Genomic DNA, 21280 nt, shown 5'->3' on the forward strand with positions numbered 1-21280 from the left:
GTGGTGAAGACTGAGGGAAAGGTGTGGAACAATGAACAAAAAAATTGGCCTGCGACTTTTCCCAGGGCGGACGAAAATTAAGGCGACAGGGACAAAAACACACGCCGAAGGAACGGCCGGGAGTTACGACGCCGATTTGCCTGGCCGCTGCACGCGACGCGAGGGCGGCGCCGGCCGCTACGAAGCTACGGGTACGCGCGCCCGGACGAGCCTGGTGCGACGGCGGGCCGACGAGGGCCTGGCGACGCCGTGCTGGCGGCGGCGAGCGCGAGGCAGCCTGATACGGTTTTGGGACGGCCCAAAACGAATCTTCGAGAAGCCTGCGCCACGCCCTGCTCAGGTACGGCTGCGCGCCGGGGTTGGGGCACAAGCATCGCGCAGCGTGGGAGTTGGGGCGGCGCCGTGGCGCGCGTCACGTGACCACATCGCGGGCTCGCGGCCCGCGGCCTGCAGCTATGCATATTCGCCTCCGGCGCCAGTACCCACTCTGGCCCGCGCCCGCTAGCGGGCTGGGTCCGGCCGGGCTCGGCCGGACACAGGACGGGTGCTGACTGTTTGGAACGTCATTGGCACACGACCCTCACGCGTCAGTACCCTAGTTAGGGTCTGATCGAACGGCGGCGGGTTAGGTCGCGCAGGGACTGCATTAGGGGTCGCGGCGGTTGGACCCTAGATCCTGGAATTAGGGGTCGCGAGACGCGCTAGGGCCCGTATTAGGGATCGTGCGGCTCGCAGCCCGTGCGGCTCAGGCAAATGTCCCAGCCGTGCGGCGCGCTGGGACTTGGATGCTCGGTCCAGCGGCCCTCGGGCCGGTTTGAGATTCGCCGCAGCTGCAGCTGCGGCCCTATGATACATGCAGAGGCGGTCGCGGCGGTCCAGCAGTCGCAGGCGCCGCGCGCAGCGCCTATTTTTCGAAGAACTCGTCGTCCGAGTCGTCGGCGTCGGCGCCGCCGTCGGCGTCGTCCTCGGCCTTGCCGTCCGCATCCGCCGCCACCGGCGTCCTGTTCGCGGCCGACATGCGGGGCTCGCGGCGGGCGCCGGCAGCCACACTCGCGCGGTGCACCTTGCCGCTCTGGCCAAACATCAGCTCCTGGCTGTGGATCTGGCCGGCGCGGACCTGCTCCTCGAACGAGGCCAGCAGCGCGGCGCGCTTGGGGTCTTCCGACGCGCCGTCGGCGTAAAGCGCAATGTACTTTTCGTCGCGCGGCGACAGCACGGTGTACGCCAGCTCTGCCAGCGCGCGGATGTAGTCGTCGTTCGAGGCCAGGTCCCGGCGGTTCTCGGCGTTCTTCTCGAACCGGACAACCTTGCGGGTGGCCTTGCGGCGCTCGAAGAAGCGGACCATGTGGTACTTCTGTGCGATCTTCTTGTCCTGGTTGGACGCCAGCACGCTGGCGAGCTCGTCCTTGAGCGCGGCCAGCGCGCGCTCGTTCTCGCGGCGGGCCGTCGCCGTCAGCTTGGACTCGGGCTTGGCCAGCAGCCGCGAGATGTCGCGGATCTTCTTGCGGGTCCGCGCGGCGGACGCCTTGCCGCCGTCGGCGTGGACCTCTCTGAACGCAGGTTTCTTGGGCATCGGTGTCTATTGATCTGAAAAAATTTGCGCGGGATAAGGCGGCGCGCACGTGACGCGCCGCGCGCCGTGCGGCTGAGCACGTGACTACACCGCCTCCTCCTCGGCCACCGCCGCCGCCGCCTGCATCTCCTGCATGTGGCGTGCGAGCAGGATCGCCGGCAGCGCGGCCAGCTCGTCGAGCTTCTGGTTCGGGTCCCACGCCACGTCCGGCTCGCCCGCTGGCGGCGCGCCCTGCTGAAAGAACTCGCGGCGCCGCACCAACGCAGGCGTGACCGGCGTCGTCGTGTTGAAGCTGAAGTTCAGCTTCGTGTTGTACTCGGACGCCAGCCGCGAGACGTAGTTGACGATGTTGGGGTCGCGGTCCCACGCGTTGTACGACGCGCGCCCGTCGGCGTCCTCGTCGTCGCCGTCGTCGTCCGACTCTTGCTTGTGGAGCGAGTAATCGTGGCGCGAGAGCAGCTCGTCCTCCATGAGGTCCTCCTCCTGCTCTTCAGCCACGTTCTCGGCCTCCTCCTTGTCCGGCGCGAGGAACGGATACGCGGCAATCGACGCGGCGGCAACGGCGTCGACGAGGCTGTCCACGTCGGCGGCGGCAGCCGGGCCGGGCGACGGCTCGCGCTCGGCCGAGGCCAGCTGCTGCTCGTACTCGCGCAGCGCCGCCTGCCGCGCCACGTCCTCGGGGAACGTGCGCACCGGCACCAGTTGGTGCGCCTCCCACGGAAAGATGGCTGGCGGCGGTGGGCTGGGCGCGCGCGGCGGCTCCGGGCGCGCGCGCGCCTCGGGCGCCGGCGTGGCGGGCGCCGACGCCGGCGCCGAGTACACGAACGGCGGCTCGTCCTCGGCACGGTCCCAGGTGTTGTCGTAGTGGAGAGACTCGGGCAAGGTGGCGCCCTCGCCGAGGGCTTTGGGCGGCGGCGATTGTCTAGCGGGGTCCCAGTCAGCAATGACGTCAAACGAGAGGACGAAGGGGGACGCGGGTGCGGGTGCGGGTGCAGGGGACGGCGAACGGGACGCCGGGACTGGAGACGCGTAGAGAGCGACGGGGGCGGCCAGTACGACGCTGGCGGCGGTGTCGGCGTCGGCGGCGGGCTCGGCGGAGGCTGCAGGCTCGGCGACGACTGTGGCGGCGTCGGGGCTCTCGTCTAGGCCGGCGTCTGAACGCGCCTGGGCCTCTGCGCGCACCCACGCCTCGCGCTCGGCACGGTACCACTCCTCGCGCTCGGCCTCGGCCTGGTCGTCCGCGGCCTGGCGGGCCGCGGCCTCGGCACGGAGCCACTGGGCGCGGTCGTGGGCTTGGAGAGCTTCGGCTTGGGCGGCTTCAAGGGCCTCGGCGGCAGCTGCGGCGGCAGCGGCCTCGGCGGCCTGGGCAGCGCGGGCCTCGGCTTCGGCCTTGAGCCACGCCTCGCGCTCGCCGCGGTACCACTCCTGGCGAGCGGCCTCGTCGGCAGCGCGGGCGGTCGCGGCGCGGGCCTCGGCTTCGGCACGGAGCCAGGCTTCATGCTCGCCACGGTACCAGGCTTCCCGGTCGGCGTCGGCCTTGGCTTCGGCGGCTCGAGCCTGCTCAGCCCGCTGCTCGGCTTCCCGGGCCTCGGCGGCCCGGATTTCCGCAGCACGGGCTTCAGCAGCTCGAGCTGCAGCTTCAGCCTTAAGCCAGGCCTCCCGCTCGCCACGATACCACTCTTGGCGAGCAGCCTCTTCGGCAGCACGAGCGGCCGCGTCTCGGGCCTCGGCCTCGGCGCGCAGCCAAGCCTCGCGCTCGCCATGGTACCAGGCTTCGCGGTCGGCTTCGGCCTTGGCTTCCGCCGCCTGGCGGTCGGCTTCGGCTCGGGCCTCGGCCGCGCGCAGCTCGGCCACGCGGGCCTCGGCTGCGCGAGCCTCGGCCTCGGCGCGAAGCCAGGCCTCGCGGTCGGCTGCGGCTCGGAGGTCGGCCAGACGGGCTTCTTGCTGACGCGCCTCGGCCTTGGCCGCCTCGTCCCGAGCTTCGGCCTCAGCGCGAAGCCAAGCCTCGCGCTCGCCGCGGAGCCATGCCTCGCGGCTGGCCGCCTGGCGAGCGGCTTCAGCTCGGGCAGCTTCGGCGTGGCGTTCAGCCTCGGCCGCTTCGGCCTGCGCCGCAGCCTGCGCCGCAGCCTGCGCCTCGGCCTCAGCCCTTGCCTCAGCCTCGCGCCTCAGCCACGCCTCGCGCTCGCCGCGGAGCCAGTCGGCCTCGGCGCGCGCCCGGGCGCGCTCGGCCACGCGTGCCGCGCGCGCCGCATTTGCCGCGTCGACCTCCGCGCGCCATGCCGCGTCGGCCGCCCGCGCAGCTGCGTCCAGATCGCGCGCCGCGGCCTCCCGGTCCGCCGCCAGCGCCGACTGCGTCGAGAACGGAATCTCGGGACCGGCGCCAGCGTCGGCCGCATGCTGAGGCCCCGGCTCGGCGCGCTGCGCCTCCGCCGGCACCGCCGGCGGGCTCTGTCCGGTCGAAGAAGTAGAGTCCGGGGCGTGCGCAAGCGCAGTCGGGGGGATAGGGGATACGTACGTGTCATGGACGGCCCACCAGCGCGCGAGCATGTCGCCGTAGACGCCATGGGGGTCTGACGGCGGCGTGCGGCTGTGCCACGGCTTGGCGGCGCCGATGAAGTGGATGAGACGGATGTCGGCCGCGAAGTGACGGTAGGCGGGGACGTACCTATGCGGTTAGCGGGCTGTCAACGCGATGCGGCTAGCCGCAGGGGGCTAGCCGATGAGCCGCACGACGTGCGGCTCGTACTCACTGGTAGCCTGCCGACGGCGTCACATTGTACGCGAACGGCAGCCGGTGCCAGTCGCGGAAGTGGGCGTTGAGCAGGCCCTGGTCGCCGCCTGGGTCAGCGCGTCCGGCGGCCACGTACCATCGAACGAGGTGCCGGCGTCGGCCAGCTGGAAGAGCTCGTCGTAGACGGCCTGGTCCGGCGAGAGCACGAGAACGCCCTGCGGTCAGCAAGCCCACCGAGCAGCATACCGAGTTGAAGATGTCCGGCCAGCCGGCGTCCGGGGCGGCCTGCGGTCAGCGTCTTCGCGCGCGTACGTACGGCAAACGGCGCGGGTACGGCAAAGAGTTCGTCCAGCGGCCGTACCGGCAGCGTGTCGGCGTCGAGGAAGACGATGCGACGGAACTGCGTCTGCCGCCAGAGCGCAACCTTGGTGAACGTGTAGAGCAGGTCCGGCCGGCCGAGCAGGAACAGGTTTGCCGGCGCGGCGTTGCTGATGGCCGCGACGTCGATCACGTAGTCGTACGATGTCTGCGTCAGCGGCGCCGGCCACGACGTACCTGCAGCGCGTCCAGCGTAGCCGTGGACAGCCCGGGCGTGACAAGCACGGCTCGCTTGTACGCGGGCGAGACAGCGGCGAGCGCGGTGGCCAGCGTCAGGGCGCCTGTTCGTCAGCGATCCCGTGGACAGTGGCGACCGCACGGCGGTCGTGCAGCCGTGCAGCCGGGGCGGCGGCGGCCGCGGCGGCCGCGGGCGTCGTGCGCAGGGCGCCGGCCGCGCCGCCGGCTGCCGTCACGGCCGTCAGGGCCGCGCCGGCGTCGGCCCCGCCCCCCCCAGCTTCTCTCACCAGGCAAGTACGAGTCGGTCAGCAGGAGCGTGCAAAACACATCTTCGGTCGGGCCAGCCATCGCACACGAGCTCGTCCGCAGCGGTGCCGGGGAGTGTTCTGGTCGTTGGGCGATGATAGAGTAGCAAGCGGGGGAGATAAACAAAACCGGGCTGCAGGCCAGGCCTGGCCGCAACGCCGCCGCCGACGGCGCCCGCCCGCGCCCGCACGGCGCCCTGTGGTCTACATGGGGCCGGCGGCTGCGGCGCGGTGGGCAGCTTCGGCATGCGGGCCTCGTTGTGCCCCGGGCGGCGCCGCGTGGACCAAAACGGGTGCGGCTGGGCCGGCCGCTGACGTGCGCCACCTGTCGGATAGGCGCGATGCGCGGGGAGGAGGCGCCTGTGGCGCGACGCGGGGCGCGGCCGGTGCGGCGGACGCAGCCGCGGCAGCCGGCGGCGCGGCGCGCCGTGCGGGCCGTTGTTTACGCGCGCGCACGTGGCCGGGCGAAGCTCGGAGCGTGGGTCGGCGGCGCGCGGCCGCGCGGCGGGCGGACGGAGTGCGCGCGACCGCACACGACGCCGCACGCCGTGCGGCTGGCCTGTGCCGACTCGCTGCGCCGCGCGGCGTGCGGCGTGCCATCACGTGGGTCACGGAGCCGCCACACCTGCCGCCACACGCGTGCCACAGAACGCGCTACAGGAACGACACAGGAACGCGTCACAGGCGCCACGAAGCGCGGCCGCCGGCGCATGCATCGCGCGCAGCCGATATCGGCTGCCCCGCGGCAAGGTGGATCCCACGCTCGCTTGTCGACTCGGACGCCCGGCACCGGCACGAGTCAGCTTGCAGCTGACTGCGACCAGCCGTTATGTCGGCGCCTGCGCGCTCGTCTTGTCTACCTAGATGAGCTGTCATGGTTTTAGTCGCAGAGCCAGCGTGCGCGCTTCTGCGAGAACCACCCGTTGCACCGGCCAGGACTAGCGCAGTCGTGCGAATGGTGCTAGGCGTCCGGACCAAGCGGACGGTGCCGGCCGCGGCTCGGGCATTGTCCTTCCCTGCTTGTAGCGATCGGCGGCCGTTGCCCGGCCGCGAGCCGCCCTGCTGGTTCGCGAGCCCCTGAGCCGTAATATGTTCGTGGCCGGCGCAGCTGGCGGCCAGTGTTACCTCCGGCTCTCCGAGATCCTGGGGCCCGGACATGACCTCCACCGCGACGCCCGCCACACGCACACTGTCGTCTGTCCCACCGCCCAGAGCAGATCAGGCAAGTGGGCCATGCGGGTCGGTTTCACCGTGCCCTCGTACCCGCCCGCGCCTGCTGCGGGTCGGCGGCGGCCTCCGGGACCTTGACCGTGCGTTCCCCAGGAACAAGTAGCCTAATGCGGCATCGCCTCCGCGGCTATGAGCGTACGAGACCCCAATCTGACCTGAGTTTCTCGCACGTCCTTGTCGCACAAGGCACGCGCTCGCCCGGCCGGCCCGCTCTCCGTAGCACCTCGTATCTCGGCTCGGGCCGGCTCTTTCAGCGTCCATGCGCTGGATAGCACGAGCGGCGTGCCGTCGACGCGGCCACGCACGTCGCGCGTGCAGTCTGCCCAAATGAGCCCACATCACCCGCCCGCAGCAGGCGCTCGACCTTGGGCGCCCTGTGCTTGGCAACCGGCAGATATATAGCTGCTGGCCAGCACCGGCGGCCGGTAGCAGACAGAATCCAGCCAGAGCTCTACAGGCATGCAGCTTACTCCTTCATTCGTCCGCGAGCTCTTCTTTCCGCAGGCGGTCGCGAGAGAGACCGAGCGCGCGTGGCAGTCACAGCCGTACGCGCAGACGATCTTTCCCGCTCCCCATGCGATCGACGTCTCGGGCTACTCCGGCCACCGGGAGCTGCGCCGTGACGACCATCGAGGCCCAGATCCTGGCCAGGATTATTACGCCGGGCGGCGCCGCGACCATGAGGACGCGCGCGCCCGCGATCCGGCCCCGGACCGCAGCCTCCTCCACCCCGACGACGCATATTTCGTGGGCCGGGGGCGGCAACAGCACTGGCCAACGTCGTCGCCGGCCCGCGACGTGGTCCAGCCCCAGGCCGATCTGCACCGCACTCCCAGCGACAGGCACACGCATCACCGCGGCAGCTACGCACACATCGGTGGCCTTCCTGCCTCGTACATCGACCCGCGCGCAGATCCGCACCCGTTCCGCGTGCTGGTCGACCGCGACGGCTCCACCGCGGCCAGCGAGCGTATGTCGCACGCGCTGCGCTCGGTCATGGGCGCGCACAAGTACTCGACCAAGGCAGATCTGGCTCCACTGCTGCAGAACATTTGCCGACACGCCCACTTTCACGGCGACAACGTGCTGCTTGTGCGTGAGTCGCGCCGGGTCTCGGTCCGGTTCTTGGGGCACCAAGCGCGGTTGTCCGGCCAGCTCGCGCTCACGATCGACGAGAGGATCTACACCTACAAGTACTGGCTGATGAGCTCGCAGCACGGGTACCATGTCGAGCTCAACACGTCCAGTCCTTTGGACGTTGCGTTCAGCGGCCGGGTCCTGTCGACGCCGCTCGGCGAGCGCTCGATGAAGCTGCAGTTCCTGTCCAGCGTGGCTTAATGCGACTAGCAGGGCCTGGTGCGATTAGTTTATGAATGTGTTCTGCGAGCAGTGGGCTGCATGCGTGTTTGATCCGTGCGTCGCTCTCTTTGGTTCGAGCCGCGTTACAAGTAATAGCTTTTTAGAAACCATAGTAACGACTAATATACCGGGGATACGAAATAGCCGTTCTGCCGGTCTGAGCGCTATATGCTGCGGCCTGCACTTTGGTGCGGTTGCCGATCACGGCCTAGCGACACCGCGATCTACCGGTGTCCTGGCTCGCGGTCCCAGTGCTCTGGATCAATCCTTTACCTCCGTACGATCGGCCTTGCCGAGGGTGAACGCGACGTGCGTATGTGGCGTACGGCTTCAGAGCCTGCACACTCCAGTTAAATTGCGTCGGCGAGCAGAGTATGTCAGGGCAAGGACGCGGGTCGCGGTACTGTTCCTGACCCGCTGCACGGTCTCAAAATTATCGTTTCCGGCTAGGTCATCAGATGGCATGCTGTTCCCTCTGGCCCGGTCATCTGCGCATGCCGTCGCTGCGCAGCAAAGTGCAGTAGAGCGCATTGATAGCTGAGTCTGCGCGACTTTGACCGCGCGACCCAGAATCGCATTCGGGCCGCCTTCCAGCCTAGGAAGCTGTACGGACAGCATTTGCGGAGATAGAGATCTGTGGGGTAAATCCGTCTTTCCTATACGCAATGTCTCATTCGTCAGTAGCACACGACTCAGGGTTCAAACTGAGAATCGCAGCCTTATCGTGCAACGTCGATCTCCGGTTGTCTAGGCTACCCTGCATTGAAGTTTACGCTCAATGACGAATGTGTGAGCTGTTGGCGTCCACTCCACGGCAGCGGCCGACCGCTCGTACCGCCCTATGCCATACTCGTAAAACGAGCTGTTGGGGCAGCAGGTACACAGATACGACGAGCTAGCGCGGGACGACTTTCTTGCCCAGACCCCAAGGCGTTGCGCCCAGGTACAGTTCACAGTCTAGTACGCTTATTCTGTTCATAGATTGGCTCGACCGCCGATGGCCGACTACGACCGTCACTAGCGCCGCGTTGACAGCTGTTATCATCCCAAAATACCGGCTGCAATTTCCGAGCTGCCGGACGCAGAGCATAACCTCGGCTGTTTGACGAGCACAAAACACCGAGCCCACAGTCTCAAGCCTGGCCTAATGTGCCGGTCGATTTACTCGCGGAACGTGAACTTGAACGCACAGGAACGACGACACCGGGCGGCGAGCCTGCGCGACTACACGTTATACGGCCGACGAACTGGCACCGCCATGGCGCGTGATCGTTGTTTCCAGTGAGTCTGTCACCCCTAGAATCCAAGCTGCTGGCTGTCGAGCAGACGGCTTTGCGCACTTGCCCTATCTTGGGATTTTTGTAAAATGCGTAAATTATAGAGAGTAAACTATAAAATAGAGTTTATCCTCGTACCTGTACCTGTCAATGGCGTGGTACCCCAGCTTATGCGGCAACAACAATAACCCGTGCGTCACGTCAGCCACATACGCTTGTTCGGCCCTCAACCAAGCGCTGTGTGTTCGTGGCAGATATGGCGTCCCGAGACCCACCACCGGGCGCTCTCGGTCTCTTCGAAGCCAATAGTACGCAGAATGTCGGCCGAGTTTTGCCCCAAATACGCAGCGCTGGGAGTGACTGGTGCAACCCACCGTCGTGGTAGCACGGTTAGCCGCCCCAGATAGAGAAGGGATAGTGGCTTTTGAAGTCCGAGCTTGCCCCGATAAGACCAAGCCGCCGCGCGATGCACTAACCCACTCTCTGGCGAGAGGCAGATCACATCCGCCTGTCTGCACCCGTACCCGATACTAGTTCGTCCTACACGTGCATCGGTCTGGACTACCCCATGGGAGCTTATGCGTCCAAATCTACTCTGTACACCCGCGATCTGTAACCTACGCGGCCGCCACATGTGACTAAAGCCAAGAAGAGCTCGGAATAGACAGGGATGGGAGTACAAGCTTGTGACCGACACTCTCCTTTACCCGCCTCGGCCTGTCGTCAATAACGTCACACGGCCATATCCTCAGGCCGGGCTGTTATCTTGATTGCGAGAATGAGTCACATATGGATACCGCCTGTCGTCTTTCCTTGTTGTGCCATAGCATCGCAGCTGTTGCGACCTGCTGCGGCGACGGCCAGGCCTTCCTCCGTCGTAAATCTCATAATATTCGACCACATCCGGTGATGAGTTGGTCCGTCCCGTTAGGGGAAGGTCTCCGAGCGTCCATCGTGGGCGCCCCTCGTCCCGTATTATCCGGCGGCAGATCCCATTTCAGCACCGGAAACACAGCGCGTGGCCCACAGCGGTGACAAGAGAGCTTTGTTTATTTCTTATCTAGCCGACTTCTTACGACACAGGTCGGGCAAAGCTCAACATCCGAGTATCATGGGACACTTTGCACCCGAATGACGTAACGCCAGCCAGGCCGTCGGCACGGCGTCAGACCGGGTGGCTCCAGGTCCGGTGTGATATGGCCGAGTGGTCGCCCAGTGCGGTGTGGCCGGCTACCGGGCTCATTTAAGAACAGAGCCGGTCCCATACTGGATGGCCCCTTTGCAAGCTCGAACCTGTCCAGCAACCAAGTGAGCGTCAGCCTGGAGGCTCTCGGCTTCTCCTCTATAGTCCTTCACTATGGGACCATACCTACACTCGGTGCATACTATCAATGGTCTACCGACCGCTGCTCCCCAGGCGCACGTCATTGAGCTGTCTGTAGGATACTACGGCGCTCACGACGGGTCACATGCTCACCGTGGATCTGTTGTCCATATGCCTGGAGTGACAAATGGCGTGTCTGGGCCCGCAGCTGGCATGGTTCATCACATCAAGGACAGCAACAAGAAACATGAAGTCCAGAGTTATGACACAGGGTACGCCCGAGAGCACCCCAAGCACTATAGCTTCGATAAGTGGACCTATGGGCGCCACCAAGACACTGCTGGTGACGTTCACCGTATGGACCGTCCGGTCTCAAGAGTCCGGTCTCCAAATGCAGTCAGATTCAGAGACGAAGAACGCGAGACGCGCGAACTGCTCCCCGAATCAATTTACATGAGCAGTTCAATGAGCTCGAGTAGCACCAAGGCCATCTCGGTCACGAACATTGACCAGCTGCGAGCTGCAATCATCCAGAAGATGCCCAAAATCCACGCAAACTTTGAGTTCAAGAAGCCTATCAGTGAGGTAGTTCAGAGAATCGCAAGCAGCAGTCTGTTCCCAGATCGAAAGTTCGTGATGCTCAGTCAGTCTTCCAGAGTCAAATACTGGTGGTCGGGCTCGTCCGAGCCCTCCCGCCAGGGCTACATCCGGTTCACGATCAGCGGGAGGGAGCAGTGGTTCAAGTACTGGTTGATGGACCGGCACTTGCACTACGTGGTGACGATCGACCACCACCCTGACTTCAACAGCGTGGGTGGATCATTGGGCGCTCTAATCAAGCGGGACGGGCCTCGTGTGATGCTTGAGTTTGGTGAGCCGTCGTCAAGAGATCAGCGGTGGTACTGAATATGGTTTGAACAGCTTCTGGCGTTTGGGCGGTTGTGTTTTTTTCTTTTGCATACTCTGTATAGATTTGGACGTTCTTCAACGTTGTAACAGACCCTAGTTTCACGGATACGATTGGCTGGCGTTATTGGTGTAAACAGCTCCGCTACTGAGCTGTGATTAAATAGTTTGCAGCTGCGTTGTGATTTAATAGTTTGCGACCTGACAGGTGCCGCTTTCCGGTAAGCGACATTAGCGCCATCGCGAGCACGTGCTGTATAGCCGCATTGGTTTAGCGTGTAATATAAGCTTCTACACACCCCGACCGCCCTGACTGACTACATCAGCTAGCACATGTCCGTGCGGCTTTGCCTACGAGTGAGGAACAGCCCTGTATATGGCTCTCTTAGAGCTTTGCATACGTAGCCAACAGTATGAGACGGAGTCGCTGATGTGCTAAGATGACATGTAGCTCTCTTCAGACTGCCGCTCACAACCGTCCTTCTGAATCTTGCCTCAGAGCAGGTGTCATTTGGCATACGAGCTAAGGCACCTATAGCAAAGCACCTAGTCTCTAAAACCTGTTGTAGCTGTAGCTCGCTATTCAGAATGGCTCGGGTTCACGCATCAGTAATGCAGAAATTGACGCAGCGTACGCGTAAGGCGCCCAAACTTTAGCTGCTGCTGCGACGGCATTGCAGATAGCAAACATTTGATACCGACTATCCTCAGGCTTCCGCAGAGAGCTGTAGTGTTTAAAGCCGCATGTACCAAACTGCCATAGATGTCACGATCGAGCTTATCATCTCAGACGCGAATATAAATGTTGCGGCTTTTCCTCGACAGTCCCGCAAACAGCGCGCTATCATATCTTACTAGCGAGTTATAACTACGTCGATTGAGAGGTATTGACCCGCGAGATTTGGTCAACATGGTTACCGTCCATATGAATTATACTGCCAGCCATCATTTCCGTCAAGAGCCATGGCGGGCACATACATACCATGAGACAGCAGAGCACATGGCGAAACGCTACCAAATGATTATGGCAACCTTCAACTCCGACCGATCGTTACAAGGAATGCTCAACGAGATGTCAAATAGCAAACATTTTCCGAACGGAAATGTCGTCTTGGTTCGCAGCCAAAACAACAGTGTTAGTCACTACTTTTCCGACACCAAACAGCCTTCTCATAATGGCTCCTTGTGTCTATTGCAGGGTGGCGTCCAGAGATGGTACACCTACTATGTCATCCCCAAGGACACCTACTGCCGCCTTGTCGTTAATTACACCACAAACAGTGACCACATTGCGGCCCAAACGGGATCCGCTCTCACGTTCCGTGAGAAAAACAGAACTGTTTTTGTGTTTGGAATTCACAAGCCTGGCAAGCGCTAAACCATGGCAGACCAGCACTTGTGCTCTCTTCGGCTCCAAATTCTGTTCTTGGCCGGAGAGTTTCTCTTTAATGACTCTATAATGTAAGAAATCAAAGAAGTAATGTATAAACAGGTTTGGGGTATGTGATATTCGTGCGTGTAAAACAAGATATTGCGCGTCGTGGCCTAACTAAGCACCGGCCGACGAGCACAAGAGAGCTATGGCCCAGGTCTAGGCACTGCAGAGCCGCGAGATTGCGTAAACCCGCGACGTCTGGCAGCCCTGGATTACTCTGCGTCCTGAGTTGTCGGCTGCGTGGTGACGACGCAACTCTCATCTACGTTGTACGGTCGCAGAACTTCCGGCCGCTAAGACTCATGACGAACCCGTGAGCGACGGCTGTAACCGTCGAGCAGTGCCCTCCTTCAGTAGCCATCGCCAGAGGGCGCGTCGTGGTCAGCACTGGCGACTGTGAGTAGCCTCTGAAGACATCCTTGACGATCCTGGACGGGTGTGGCCTGCCAGATCGATGTTCAGAGCTCCCGAGCCCCCGATGACCCATAGTTACCGATAGTGGTTAAGCTCACGCTTGGCCCGACAGCTTTTCGCAACAACACATAGACGATTGCATCAGGCTAGCCATTAAAGGCAAAGAGCATATCTGGGCATGACTGAGGCCAGTACGCGCTCTAATTATATAATAAGTGGTAAAGGCTCCTTTTACGTTTTTGTTTTGCTGACATTTCAAACACAATATATGGGCGACAAAGTGTGGGCAGATTGGCGTCGGCATGTGAATGTGGAGCCGACGGCTCGTGTTGTGGGACATGTGACGCTGGGGAGCTAGAGCGACGTTATCCACTCTGATGGAGTGGGCGTATCAAGCTCGTAAATTGCCTTGTGTCTGGGGTTGTCGCGCGATTTTGTCAACGTATTGAACTGGGTATTGGACTGGCGCCCTTCTCTCTCTCCGCCTATTATTATGGACAACCAAGATAACGACAGAAAGCTGGTCAGGAGCGTACGGCGTCAACGCCAGCCAGCCAAGTCGGGACGGCACCTTTTTTCCTATTGGAGCCATCGCAGTTTAACAGACGTCATTTGAGATAAGGTTCGCGCTAGTACTGCTCCGTTCAGGAACATGCAGCAGAACTTCCAGGTCGCCCTAGGGTGCATAAACAGCGCAGAATCTTGCATAGGAGGGGCTACTACGTCATTGTCGGCCTTTGAACCGCCGGAGTTTGAAACCGCGAGGCCGGGCACCGGAACGTGCGCCGAGGCGGCTGAGGGCAACAGGACGTGCCGGCACAGCCTGTATCGCACTGTGACGTCCGCCCGAGGATCGCACGGCGCTGTCTTTATCTGATAGCGTCATCGCCGGAGTGTATGTAGTCACATACGTGGATCAGCTTGGCACGGCAGGCAAAATTCCACTGTCGGGTAAGTCAAGGCCGTCGGCGGACTCCGGACCGTATGCATAGCGCGCATGTCTGTAGAGCTCGCCCTGGCATATGACCGCCAAAGCCCTGACCTTGAGCGAGACTTGGAGCCGTGCATTCTTATCGACGGCGGCCGACGGCGCCTTGTCGCCGACGGCGCCTTGTCGCGGCGCTGCCACGGCAATCATAGGCTGGCTACCCATCCACGCCGGAGAAGAGTCATACTCTCAGCAAACCCAGGTCACGTATTTTACAGACTAGAGCTGGGATGCTGAGAGCAAGAGCTGTATAAAAAGCCAGCAGGCTCTTCTTCTGACGGCCAACCTCCATGACGCCCACAAGACTAGCCTTCAGGCTCTGCATCGCTGCTCAAGTCTCTGAATCGCGCTACCTCAGCTGACATCCCTAAGGTGAGTACCGTTGGACCTCGCATGTGTCTGGATCTCGGCTGACTCAGAAGTGCGTTTAGATGGAAGGCTGGCGGAACACCGATCTCCCTTTTGGGAGGCCGACTGGAATGGCCCCCAAGTCATCACCATCCAGCAGCCGCAGCCGCCGGCCGCCTCTGGACCCGGCGGGCCACTCTCGCCGGTCTCCGGCAGGCTATAGAATGTGTCCTCACAGTTCAGCCTTCGGTTACCCACAGAACTGGGGCCTTGACTGTCCCCGCTGCTGCTGCGAGGACCTCCGGCTCCTCCAGCCGGCCCGGGCTCGCAGAGACGAGGACGCTAGCTATCGCTCCTATGCGAGATCCGCGCTCGCTTCTCCCTACGAATCGGCCCCAAGCCCTTACTATGCGTTAGTTCCTCGAGTGGCCACCGCTCTAAGTGCATATGCACGTAGTCCACATCTTCAGGTGCCTCCGCGGCCTTCTACATCTAGTATCTGCCGCCAGGCCTGTCGACAGATCGCTACTGAGAACCACAGTCTGCTCGTGGTTCGCAAGAGCCGGAGAATAGCTGTGCTCTTCGACCGCCACGTTCCGCCCAGCGGCGAGTTCAGCATCCGGCAGGGCCTTGTTGAGTACAAGTATACGTTTTGGCTGGTCTCCAAAGACTTGCAGTGCGTGGCAACCTTAGCGACAACCCATTCCGGTGACTACGCCGTAAACGGTTTGCACTTCGTGCAGTATAATGACGCGTCCGTCGACATTATTTTTATCCCGGGCTAGCTGTGCGCTTCTGTCGGAACAGTCTATGTGAGATCTGTCTTTTTTTATTTCCTCCTTCGTGTTCTTTCGGCTCGGTTTCTGCTTTTTATGGTGTTGCGGCTGGGATGGTGTTGGGTCTGCTTTGTATTTCGTAACTAAATGAAATTGTCTTATACATAAACACGGTCTTTACTCTACCAGCGGGGTCTGCATCGCAAGTTTGGCGATTCTTGCATTAGAGTAATGAATGCAGCTTATCTTGGCAACTTTGAATCAAAAACATGTAACAACGTAAACATGGTAGCCAATGGCGTTGCAGCAGCAGAGGAGAGCACTTCAATGGCGCTTTTAGCGCTCACCGCGTACGGACGCTCTGTAAGATACCGCAGCTCCCACGCATGAATTGAGAACTGCTCCGGGTATTTAAGAGAGCGGAATCCGCTGCTGGGCGTTTACAGGTTTGGCGACGCTCTTTGCCTGCTCGTCGTGTCTTCCCGCACTTCACAACGCGAAGGTGCATTCTCAAAGTTGGCAGGCATACGTCATTACGTTTTGCTTTGCGCCGAGTCTCCAGTCGGGCCTGGAACCTCCAATGGGTGACTAAAACTACACCATGAATCTCTCAGAGAGCCCTCGAAAGCCTATATAGAGCAGAAGCTGTATGGTGTATGCTGTTACGGACGTGCCCAGAATTCTTTTAAGGCCAGCTACCTTCGAGCGAGGGCATAAGTTTGGATGAGCTCGGGAATGTCGCCGTTATTTTCCGCCCACGACCAGAACGGACTGCTCCCAATCGCCGGAGTTTCGGATATGTCCGTGCCGAGCGAAGCATGGCAGATCAGAGGCACTACGGGTTCGGGGAGCGCAGCAGGCATGTGATCGTTGACCTAGATCCTGCGGGTCTTCCGAGGCTCTGAACACTCACGAGGCTTATGGATCACATCTCTGCAGCTCACGACAACGCATCCAGCTCACGTAAGCTGGACCGGTACCTCCGATATCGGCTTTACCGCGATTTTGTTAGATGGTCCGCATGGCGTCAATCAGCCTCGATACCACCATCGTACGAAGACGATTTGCTGTGAACCTTCGAATATACGCCTGCCCAGTTTTTCAGCGACCCCGATCCAGAGCTGCATGTCTTGTTGGGGCGCAGGCGCCTTGAGCTACTGCGGCGCAGCTGGTTTCAGACATGACTATCTTATTGGTTCAGCAGATAGCCTGAAGACGGTACTGGCTTCGCGCGAATTCCATACGGTTCGGTCTTCCGCCGTCGGGCGTCAGTCCTGAGGGCCTCTACAGACGTGCGGACCGTCTAGCAAGCGGCCGTGGGTTGCGTCGTATCCCAGGTGATACCCTGACTCTCCGATCGTACCCTGTCTCTTCCGATCGTACCCTGCCTCTTCCGATCGTACCCTGCCTCTTCCGATCGTACCCTGCCTCTTCCGATCGTACCCTGCCTCTTCCGATCGTACCCGTGTCAGCACGCCTTTAGGGATCGACAGTTCTCCGCCGATCATTATGAAGCCCAGTATCTCGTCTGTACCTGGTACCTGACGATGCTGAATGACACTTCGTCGCAAACCTAGCTCAAAGAGGCCGAGAAATCATAACTGGAAACAGCAGAGTTACCGGCCCAGCAGCCGGTAGAGCCACGCGCCAGCTCATATACTGAGGCATTACAGCACTCCAGGCCAATATTCTTGGACGGGAAAGAGCCAGATGACGGTCGCACTGAAACTCTGGTCCACTCCATGGTCGCACTGAGTCACGGACGACCAGGAGGACGGTCAGAGAAATTACATTACCCGTGCGAGAGCATTGACTCATCTGGCATCCCAATGAGCATATGCCAATCCTTTTTAGGATTAGCTCATTGTGGGGTGCGTCGCTCTCTGCTTGACGCAGGTAACAGAAAATAACCTTTCGACGCTGTTACGCGAAGTCATTTACCTAATAAGGTTCAAACTTTAATCATGGCCTATCGTTCACTTATTGAACAGTCGCGCACTATCCGCTGGGCACGCAAGCTAAGTGAAATGTGACCAGACGCGCACGGTGGCGATCAGACCGATTGGCCACGCGTTTCCCGGAGTACAATATACGGGCTCAACCCACATTAGATACTCGGGCAGCTATGACATTTACTTCCCTGCTTGTATATGTGCGGATAACATTGTATCTGTGCGCAAAAATTCTGCCAGGGTAAACGCCACAGCGAGATCGGCGAAACGGCCCGGCTCGGCCTTAGGCTATCAGCCTACTGCCGGTCCTGTTCGACCAACAGATTTTTCGGCCGGTACACATCAGAAACGGCAGCGGCGCTCTACAACAACCGGCTGTTGAGCTCCTCAACAGTCCAGCGAAATCACTCTGGTTCGTTTGACTCCACGAGACTCATCGCGCCTCAGCAAGATGTGAGATCTGGTGTCTCCATCGAGCGGCGCCGTCGTATTTCGGTTTGAATCGTTCGTAGTTTATGAGATTTTTGCTCTAGATTCACGTGCAAACGAGCTTGAAATTTCTCATAAATACTTGATCCTAGCATGTCCTTCATTTCTGTACCATGAACTTCGGACTTTGGGCAACAGCCGCGTGCCTTAAAAGCTTTCCAAACTTCGCTTGACATTGCTCAGACTGATCTGCTGGTCCACGTTAGTCATGGCCAAATCGCCGCTTGTTCCCGGGATAAAAAAAAATCTTCAGCTTGCGGCATCACGGAGTTCTGATGCTCGCGATCCGTCGGCTGCGCACCGCGAGCACAAACAAAGGCAATCGGAAGCGCATATTAGCGCAGTGCGCAGTGACTTGACTGGTGGCATGCGGGACCGTGGTAGAGGTGGGCACTTCGCCAGCATCATTAGTAGTGGCAGCACGAGTATCAGCAACAGTACCAGTCACAGCAGCGTCCGAAGTGCTAGCAGCGCCAGTAGCTACGGCAGCGCTGGTATCAACGCCAACAGCGCGAACAGTAGCGGCAGCGGGCATGGTTCTGTTATCGGCGGCCACGGCGCCGGTCGGGTTGCGAGCGGTATGGGCAGCAACATAAGCACTCGCTCCGGCTGCACCGTCCAGCCTCATCTGACGAGCAGCAGTCAAGTTCACACCCGGCGTCGCTAAAGCATCAGACCGGTTGACAGATGCGTCTAGGATTAAGCGTGCGGTTATATGCGCCTTTGTGCCGGCGTCACAGCTGTGGCTTTTTAATGTGGGGCCAGCTTCTTACGCCAAGATGCCTTCTATACATGTTACGTTCTGCTCTCATCTTTACGGTGCGGTTCCTGGCCCACTGCAAACGTGGGGCAAATGGGGCCCAGTCATGTTGATATCTGGTCGATTTTTCAGGGACACTATGCAGAAAATAAACTACGTTGTCAACTTCTTATCGAGATGCAATTGGTGCTCATAGTAGCATTTAGATGGAGCGTTACAAGTACACAGTAATGCCGTAGTGGGTGAAATGTCCTGTAGCTAGCGGGCCGTCATTTGAGCCAACAGGGTACCCTAGTGGCACACAAACGGCTTAAAGCCGAACAAGGTCGAAGGGGTAGCCAGGTACGTCCGATCCAATCCAATGGAACGCGCCCAGTGGAATGGATTTGGCGGCGTTCAGGTGGTCACCAGGCTCTTGGCTCTTCCAGGGGACTGGTAATGATACAGAAACGTTTGCTGGACAATATCGTTGCTCGTTACAGGCGCGGCAACAGGTAGTACGTCGACGTGGTACTGCGACGCTCGGCTACGGTTGAGCAGTTATTGCCGTCTCGTAGACTCTTTTTGTCTTGCCGATTGTGTTGACGATGGTTGTAACTATCATTTGCTAATGCTATACCACTTTCCGACCCTACGCTGTCGTGAGCAGTCAGCGAACGGATGGCACGTACTCTGTTGTCTCCAACTAATAGTGGAGTGTAATAGCCGGCAGATTTGCCCAAGGCATCCGCTCTGGCTCCGTGATAGAGGTTTCCTCATATTAGTATATAACGCGCAACGCACGAGTAATCGCACTCAAGATCTGGCCACTATACTGTGCTGCGAAGCCTTCGAGCCTGACTCAGACCCCAGAGTTTGAGTGCTTGAGCAAAAATGGCAGCGCGCAGGTGGGCTCCGACGCCTCAGCGGTCCCGATAGCACAATCTTGATGCACATAACCCGAGCTACTGTAAGCCCTTAGAGCAAGGTTCGCAGGTTTCTCGCAGACGACGGACCTGCGAGTCGGCCCGGACCGAGGGAAGGGTTCGCCGGGTGAATCGGCACGACCGTACCACAAAGGAGCCGCTAGCGTACGAGCAGTCTCGCACGTTGTCAGGCAGACGTATGCAACAGTGAACTCGATTTATATACTTTTCAGTCCCCCGTACGCAGGCAACTCGGCCGTCCTTGCGATACCGGCGCCGGCAGCGCGATGCTTCCCTTCTTCACCCGGAACTTGTTTCCTAGCTGGCAGGTAGAGCCATTGGAGATCCGACTTGCCAGAGAGGGAACAAGGCTGGTGGGACAGCACGGAATCTATCTCTCGATCCACCAGTTGATCTGGTACTTGTGCGACCTGTGCGACGGCAAGGTCCTGATAGTTCTGAAGGATGCGGTCGTCGTTCGCTGCCCGGGCCGAGCCCCGCTCACTCCGCGTGTGTTTTCGGTGCAGATGCCGGCAACACAGTGCGAGTTCTACATCTACACGGCCGAGTTCCCGTCGAAAATTGACGTTCTGGGCGACAAGTATCATTTCGGGGTGAGCCGAGCATGCCGCCTGGCTTCGAAAGGCTCCAAGCACACCGTGGAGTTTTGAGCGATACGCCAGGCGACAACTGGCGACCAGTGGTGGGCTGTTGCGGTTTGGGTGCACAGAGTTGGCTGTCTTTTGATGTGTTTTAATGGTGTGGAGGCTAAATGTGGAGGTTACTTTCGAGTGTAGTTAAGGTTGGGGTTGAACGTCAAAGATTCACTAATAAAACGCTATTTCAGCGAATTAATAGAATGCTGCTGAGCAAAATGTGCACTGACGCTCAAAAGCGGAAGAGCATCGCCGGCGTAGAGGACCGAGCTCAGGGCGAGAGGCGTTACGGTCTACGATAGGGAAAGACATGCCCATTGGCAGGCGCTATATAGACAAAAGCGGCAAGCGCTGACGCACAAACAGCTCACGTTTGGTCAAGCCACAGCGACGTCGCAGCCGCGGTGGGCGCGGCGCAAACGAGGCGGTGCATGGAGACTGGCCATAAATCTATTGTCTGCAGCGCCTCTTGGAGCCCAGATCGCTTTCACTATGGCCGGCCGCCCCATCCAGTTCGTTAACTACATCCGCGATTCCGACGGAAGCGTGCGCCGCAGCAGTCCGCCGCAGCACGATGAGTACGAGATGCGTGAGTGGATGCCGCAGGAAGGCGATAGATACCAGCGACTGCAGATCCGGTGGGATCACGACAGATACGAGTCCCGGCGGTCGACGTCGGCGAGGCCCTCAGGTCCCGCTGGTAGTGACGTACCACGTTCGATCCTGCGCGTGTCTAGCGAGGCCACGAGCCGGACTGCCATGACCCGGCTAGCTGACGAGGCTACGAGGAAGATCATGGTCCACGGACAGCCGACGCCCATCCGTGTCATGCTTGCGGTCTGCAACGCGCGCCATCTCAGCGACACTAAACTGCTCATACTCCATCGAACCGGCTACAACTTTGTACAGTGTGCAAACCTCCCCCCCACACAAACATTCGCGGTCGTGATCGGAGGCTTTTCGCACACGTTTCAGTATTGGGTATTCGCACCGAGTGCACCCAAAGACTCATATCGCGTGCATGTCAACGCGGATGCGAGCGAATTTGTGTGTAACCGCACTACGAAGAACGTCCGTACGACTCCTGTTGACTATTTTTTGCAGTTTTGATCTTTTTGGTCAGAGGTTTTTGGTGTTTGGGGTTAGGCGTTGTACGGCGCCTGTAACTGTGGGCTAAGTTCCCTAGCGCGTCTAATGGACGGATAGTGTTTAATAATTTTTTTAATTAGTCTAGCTTGAAGTAACAATATATCTGTGCGCGGAACACAAGGCGACCTTCGCTTCCGAAACCGCGGAA

At 60.3% G+C, this 21280-nt stretch overlaps 7 protein-coding genes across 7 annotated transcripts; 5 read left to right on the forward strand and 2 right to left on the reverse strand.

Annotated features, from left to right (window-relative positions):
• Positions 1-1072: 1072 nt before the first annotated feature.
• Positions 1073-1564, reverse strand: V1510DRAFT_349780 (uncharacterized protein; the record flags this gene model as incomplete). The annotated part of the gene is made up of 1 exon (XM_066930852.1): positions 1073-1564. A coding segment is annotated over one exon (492 nt), but the record flags the coding sequence as incomplete, so codon positions are not given.
• Positions 1563-5304, reverse strand: V1510DRAFT_431924 (uncharacterized protein). The gene is made up of 7 exons (XM_066935456.1): positions 5147-5304; positions 4860-4963; positions 4621-4830; positions 4551-4589; positions 4441-4519; positions 4324-4411; positions 1563-4238 (listed from the first exon to the last, which is right to left on the reverse strand). Exons 1-7 carry the CDS (start codon positions 5205-5207, stop codon positions 1658-1660), a joined length of 3162 nt encoding a protein of 1053 aa, XP_066787015.1. The 5' UTR covers positions 5208-5304; the 3' UTR covers positions 1563-1657.
• Positions 5305-6551: 1247 nt separating this feature from the next.
• Positions 6552-7930, forward strand: V1510DRAFT_422431 (uncharacterized protein). The gene has a single exon (XM_066934786.1). The coding sequence runs from the start codon at positions 6854-6856 to the stop codon at positions 7730-7732; it is 879 nt and encodes a 292-aa protein (XP_066787016.1). The 5' UTR covers positions 6552-6853; the 3' UTR covers positions 7733-7930.
• Positions 7931-10315: 2385 nt separating this feature from the next.
• On the forward strand, positions 10316-11407 carry V1510DRAFT_422436 (uncharacterized protein). The gene has a single exon (XM_066934787.1). It carries the CDS (start codon positions 10388-10390, stop codon positions 11258-11260), a length of 873 nt encoding a protein of 290 aa, XP_066787017.1. The 5' UTR covers positions 10316-10387; the 3' UTR covers positions 11261-11407.
• Positions 11408-12170: 763 nt separating this feature from the next.
• On the forward strand, positions 12171-12638 carry V1510DRAFT_408298 (uncharacterized protein; the record flags this gene model as incomplete). Its single annotated transcript, XM_066932443.1, has 1 exon — positions 12171-12638. The coding sequence occupies one exon, from the start codon at positions 12171-12173 to the stop codon at positions 12636-12638; it is 468 nt and encodes a 155-aa protein (XP_066787018.1).
• Positions 12639-14232: 1594 nt separating this feature from the next.
• Positions 14233-15341, forward strand: V1510DRAFT_248494 (uncharacterized protein). The gene is made up of 2 exons (XM_066930576.1): positions 14233-14469; positions 14520-15341. Exon 2 carries the CDS (start codon positions 14529-14531, stop codon positions 15228-15230), a length of 702 nt encoding a protein of 233 aa, XP_066787019.1. The 5' UTR covers positions 14233-14469; positions 14520-14528; the 3' UTR covers positions 15231-15341.
• Positions 15342-20349: 5008 nt separating this feature from the next.
• Positions 20350-21259, forward strand: V1510DRAFT_422448 (uncharacterized protein). Its single transcript, XM_066934788.1, has one exon. The coding sequence runs from the start codon at positions 20476-20478 to the stop codon at positions 21091-21093; it is 618 nt and encodes a 205-aa protein (XP_066787020.1). The 5' UTR covers positions 20350-20475; the 3' UTR covers positions 21094-21259.
• Positions 21260-21280: the final 21 nt, after the last annotated feature.

Source organism: Dipodascopsis tothii (genome assembly GCF_038497935.1).
Source record: "Dipodascopsis tothii strain CBS 759.85 unplaced genomic scaffold V1510scaffold_36, whole genome shotgun sequence".
Taxonomy (NCBI): Eukaryota; Fungi; Ascomycota; class Lipomycetes; order Lipomycetales; family Lipomycetaceae; genus Neoaidaea; species Neoaidaea tothii.

Excerpts from the sequence above, each read along its gene's own strand:
- V1510DRAFT_431924 (XM_066935456.1), bottom strand. The coding sequence starts at position 5,207 with ATGGCTGGCCCGACCGAAGATGTGTTTTGCACGCTCCTGCTGACCGAC. Across the intron at positions 4,412-4,440 it reads CGCCGGCACCTCGTTCGATG|GCGGCGACCAGGGCCTGCTC; the intron begins GTACGTGGCCGC and ends GCGCTGACCCAG. Across the intron at positions 4,239-4,323 it reads ACGCCGTCGGCAGGCTACCA|GTACGTCCCCGCCTACCGTC; the intron begins GTGAGTACGAGC and ends CTAACCGCATAG.
- V1510DRAFT_422431 (XM_066934786.1), top strand. The coding sequence starts at position 6,854 with ATGCAGCTTACTCCTTCATTCGTCCGCGAGCTCTTCTTTCCGCAGGCG.
- V1510DRAFT_422436 (XM_066934787.1), top strand. The coding sequence starts at position 10,388 with ATGGGACCATACCTACACTCGGTGCATACTATCAATGGTCTACCGACC.
- V1510DRAFT_248494 (XM_066930576.1), top strand. The coding sequence starts at position 14,529 with ATGGAAGGCTGGCGGAACACCGATCTCCCTTTTGGGAGGCCGACTGGA.
- V1510DRAFT_422448 (XM_066934788.1), top strand. The coding sequence starts at position 20,476 with ATGGCCGGCCGCCCCATCCAGTTCGTTAACTACATCCGCGATTCCGAC.